The 4905-nt window shown below is 61.0% G+C and overlaps 1 protein-coding gene across 1 annotated transcript; it reads right to left on the bottom strand.

The window, feature by feature from the left end:
• Positions 1-1148: 1148 nt before the first annotated feature.
• RPP25 (ribonuclease P/MRP subunit p25) lies at positions 1149-2646 on the bottom strand. The gene has a single exon (XM_027123639.1). It carries the CDS (start codon positions 2459-2461, stop codon positions 1820-1822), a length of 642 nt encoding a protein of 213 aa, XP_026979440.1. The 5' UTR covers positions 2462-2646; the 3' UTR covers positions 1149-1819.
• Between the last annotated feature and the right edge of the window lie 2259 nt (positions 2647-4905).

Raw genomic sequence — 4905 nt, forward strand, 5'->3', positions numbered from 1 at the left:
TGTACTTTAGATGCAGACGCCCAGTGCCAGCCCAGGGCACCTTAGTTGTCAGGATAGTTTACGTTCTCTCCACACTTCTTGGGCCACCACTGAGAGTCAGACAAGCACACACAAACCCCTTGGCCCTCCTAGGGACTTATCAAGAACAAGAAATTGGGGAGGGCAACCAGTGTCAGAATCTGTATGGCAGGGCTCTCTGATCCAAAGCTGAAGCCGAGATAGGGGGGTGGGGTTGACTCCCCAAAGAGCCCCTTCTGTCAACTGCAGAAACCTACCTCTTGTTACCAGCAGGATTTATTTCAGGTTTCTGCCTACCAAGTGACTTACATACTTCCCCATCTCCTCCTTTGCAAGGATGCTGTTAAGTTGCAAGGGGGCAGGTCCCCTGAGATCCCAGGGCTATGTGCCCCCCGCCGCTGCCGCCCTACCTGCTAGAGTGCTTCCAGTACACACAGCACTCTCTCCACCCTCCCACCTTACTTGGAGTTGGGCAGAAAGGCTTATAAGGCCATTATCTCTCAACAGACAGCTGTGCAGGGCTGGAGGCAGCAGCTTATCAGGGAGCCTGCAGTGATTCACAACCCAAGTCCCAGTTTCTCTGCTGAATAGTAATTTCCAGCAGTGGATTTGCGCTCCGTCTCTCCTCCCCCTCTCCCAAGGGTGTGCTGTCCTTTCTCAGAGAGAGAAAGCAGTGAAGGGTAGACCCTATCCATGGGGATGGGGGGGCTCTGTGCCAGCTTTCTGGATAAGGCTGTCTATTGGCAGGAGGCTGCAGGTTTAGGGACCCCAGTTGGATCTGCCACCCTTGGCAGTGACAGGAGAGTTCATCGATGCTCACCTTCCTTCCCCATCCAGAAAAGCAATGTGCTGCTCCCTTTCCCTTAGTAGCAATGTGTAAGGTGAAAATGGTCCCCTTCTGGCCACAAGCCCTTAAGCTGGAGCCAGCCAGGGAGGGCTGAGAAAGAGGGAGAAGCCGGGGACTGGGTAATGTGCCCCCTGAACCATTTTGAAGCTGTCCAGTTTCTGTGCCTGACCCCTAAGACTCCAAAAGGCTAAGGATCCAGGCTGGAGGGGACTGAGACACAAGGGGGCAGACCAGAGCAGTCTCTGCACAGACAACTGGTTAGGAAAAAACCCAGGGACAGAGCCATTTTTGTGTTTGTTTTATTGGAAGCAAGACTCCAGCTGTGGGGCTCAGGGGAGGAAGCATGGGAAGTTCTGTCCTGGGTCTCTCCCTCTGGGCCAGCATTGGGAAAGGGGGATGTTAAAAGAGCTAGAACCTATGGAGATGCCCCTGCCAGCATGATCTCAGGATGCTCCTTAAAAGCAGGGGAAGGGAAACTAGAAAGGAAACTGTGTCCTAGGTGAGGGGCACAACAGGGCACCCCCACAACTCATAATCCGCTGCCCTCAGGCGTGGTTTCCAACCCCTTGCCCTCTGCTGACAGTGGTGGGGTGATACCAAGAGCCTTCCTCAGCTTCCACCCTCCAGGCCCACTTCAAGAATCCTAGGTGCCTTTAACCCTTGGGGGTCCTGAGCAAGGCTCAAGAGTCCCACTGCCCACCATTCCCCCCCTGAGGAAGGTCCCCATATGGTTCAGAAAAGCTGAAGGTGCAGTTCTGTGTCGTCAGTCCACATAGGTGAAGGAGCAACCCCACCACGAAGCTTCCCTGGGGTCCCCTTCTTGTCGCCTTGGGGTCCATGCTGCCAGGTCGTGGGTTCCAGAGCACCAAAGCATGAAAGGCTGGAGGTACATCTCAAGGTCGAGGCTCTGGGGGTAAGATCCAGCCCACCTAGGTGGCCCAGAGGCCGGAGCTCTCAGGCGGTCTGGTCCTCTTCAGCAGCACCTGGCTCAGGTTGTGACCGCTTCGCGGAGCCTTCTCCAGCTGCGGGTTCCCCAAGACTCCTCTTGGACGTCGATGCAGCTGGCTGGGACGAGGGGCCAGGATGGGGGTTCGGGGGCTGGTAGCCGGGTTGGCGCGGATCCAGTGAATCCTTGGAAAGTAGGATGGCGAGGCTGGGCACGTTCTTAAGTACACTGAGACTGGCGGCTGGCTCGCCAGGCTTCTGACCAGGCGTGGGCTCCGGAGGGAGGCTCTGCCACACTTCGCGCACGCTCCGGTAGCGCAGCCGCGTGACCTGATGCAGACCCGCCAGGCGGCGCTTGAGGATCTCGGCGCACGTGACGGTCTTGGTGGTGGCCCGACCGCAGCCGCTGAAGACGATGGTGCGCGTGGCTGGCTGCGCCATGCTGGCGGTGGCGAAGGCCAGCAGGTTCCGGATCTTACTGCCCTCCTTGACCCGCATGTGCACGGCGCCCGGCGCCAGGTCTGCGAAGGGGCCCGAGCCCGGGCCGCCTCCCTCGTCCCCGCTCCCCACCGGCGCCTCCTCTGAGTGCACCTTACGGAAGTTCTCCATGCGCCGTCGTTGCCGGGACCGCGGGGACGCAGGCTTCGCCATTGGGCCGCCTCAGCCCCGGGGCTGCATGGCGGCCGGTCGCGTCTGGCAAGGGCCGGCCGGGGTAAGGGTGAGGGAGCTGCGTGGACGCTGGCGGGCTAGGGCCAGGACGGTGCGATCCTCGTCTTCCACTTCTCTCCACTGGGCGCTGCTCTACTCCGCGCTCTCCGCGCCTTTGGCTGAGGCCCCGCCTGAGAGCCTAGGAGCCCCGCCCCTACCGCCAGGCCCCGCCCCTAACTCAGCCAGCCCAGCTGGGGCCCCAGCCTCACCAGCCTCTCGGATCCAGTCCGGTCGTCAGCTACCCGGGCGTGAGAGCTGCGCGCACCGTGGTGCGCCGTGGCAGCGCTAGGGGGTGACCTGTCAGGTGAAGTTTCCCTGTAATCGCCATCAGCCCTCCCAGAGCCAGCCCTGATAAACGGGCAACCTAAATAAAAACTGCGTCTGCAGGGCAAACGGCGCTTCGACCCGGGTCCCCGAGCCCTTCCGCGTTTCAGCTGAAGGCCACCCCTTGTCCCCTCCCAAGGAGAGATTTCAAAGCGGCCTACTGGGGGCTGCACCTCTTTCTCCCACTCCTCAGTGGAACCCCCCACCCCCACCTTCGTCCCTTCGGCTCCCGAGCCGCTATTCTCCACTCAAGGACAGCCCTGTGCACCGTCAGCAGAGTGCGGGAGGCGCTGTCTCCGGCTCCGCTCCGCGCCTGCCTTCGAGGACTACGTCGCGGCGGGGTCCTCGCAGGGCAGCCGGAGACTGAGGTCTCAGCCTCGCCGTGCCTGACTGGGGCTGGAGGCTCCTGGACGCCCGCACACCCCTAGGGTGTGGGGACTGAGGCTCTGGGCCAGGCTGTTCCCTGAGATGAATGGGAAGAGAGCAAGGAGACCTTTTCTCAAAGGGAATTAAGCTCCCTCCATCCATGCCTGAAAGTCGAGTATCAGGGCTGCATGCTTTAGGGTAAGCCAGGCATTGTTCCCTGCTAAAGTGGGTCCCCCTTTTTCTCAAGTGGAATTTGTTGCTAGCCTGGCTCGCTGAGACCCAGCATGGTCCTTTTTCAGAAAGGAGACTGGGTGAGGGCAGGTTTTGAGAGAGAAGGGAGGTAGGTGGGAAGTTGAAGCCCCGGGGGCATTACACAGCTACTGGGTGCCCCTCCCCGTGAACTCCGCAGGACTGAGGGAGTGGCCCCGGATCTCCTGCCAGGAGAGATGAACAGCGAAGGGAGAGGTGAAGTTGGGGCTGCTGATGGACTGCTGATGAGAGGGAGGGGGTTTGAGAAGGAGCTGGACCCTCCCTAGAACTGCCCTAGCGTCTTGCTCTTCATCCTTCCAACCCCTCGCGCACGCACAGAACCGAGAGTGGGCCAGACCTGATCCGGCGGGAGTGACTACGACGGGGCTTGGCGGGGAGGAGCGCAGAGAGCTGCGGCGGGCGGGAAGCCCTTGAAGTGCTGGGGACATGACAGTGCCCGGGGGAGCTGGGCCCCAGTCTTGAGACGGGGCTGCCGGGGTCCCCCTCCCTCCCCTCGCGTCCTCCTCAGCATCTTATATCTCCCAGCTCCCATCTTATATCTCCCAGCCTTCCTGTTTGGAACCCGGGGCTGACCCCATTACCGCCCCTTGGGAGTGACTGGAGCAGGTGGACCTCTGAGCCCCAGCTTACGAATGACCAACCGCCTCTCGGATCTTCTGCTCGCATTCTGGGATCAGGGGCCCTCGAGGTCGCGTTCCCCTCGGAACCTGTATTTCCGTCTCGCCAGCTCCCGCGGGCCCCACAAGGAGCAGCCGTAGGGGTTGGAGGCACAGCAGTCCGGAGAAGACGCAAGAGTCTGCAGCGCGTGGCGGGGCGCAGGGAACCTCAAGCTTTGTAAGACTCGGGCAGTTGTGGGACTTAAAGGGCATCAGTTTCTCTAGGCCTGAGAAAAAGTCCCCGAACAGCTGGAATCTATGTTCGAACGGGTTGGTTAGGGAAGAAGCGAGCTCTCCATTCACGCGGGTATGCAAGCCTAGGCTGAACGTTCACTTGGAGGGGATTACGCGGGGGTCTGCAGTTTGGAGGAAGGGGCCTGGGAGCTCCCAGTTTACGTCGGGTGAGAGTGAGGCCGTTATGCGTCCGCCCTGGATGGCCCTGGAGTTGGCCCTGGAAGCGCCCCACCGCCATCCCCCTCCACTGCCCTGGAAAGCGCCCCACCGCCATCCCCCTCCACTGCCGCCAGCTGTGGAAGTCTCGATTCACTTCGCTCCCCAGTCAGTGAAGGGAGACCGCGGAAAAGGCCCGCATCCCCTCCCGTCCCTCCCCTCCCCTTCCCTCCCCTCCCCTTCCCAGCTCCCTCTGCAGCACTTAAAATGTAAATGTACTCCGTGATTAGCCGCCGGGTCGCTAATTACCGCTGAAGCCATTCATTACACTGTCAGCGCGCGTCGTAGCCGGCCGGCTGTGCGCTCCTGCCGGGCCGCGGA

The sequence above is a fragment of the Aethalodelphis obliquidens genome, unplaced genomic scaffold (genome assembly GCF_003676395.1).
Source record: "Aethalodelphis obliquidens isolate GAN/ISIS:26980383/991018 unplaced genomic scaffold, ASM367639v1 scaffold26, whole genome shotgun sequence".
NCBI lineage: Eukaryota > Metazoa > Chordata > Mammalia > Artiodactyla > Delphinidae > Aethalodelphis > Aethalodelphis obliquidens.

Coding starts and splice junctions, on each gene's coding strand:
- RPP25 (XM_027123639.1), bottom strand. CDS start 2,461: ATGGCGAAGCCTGCGTCCCCGCGGTCCCGGCAACGACGGCGCATGGAG.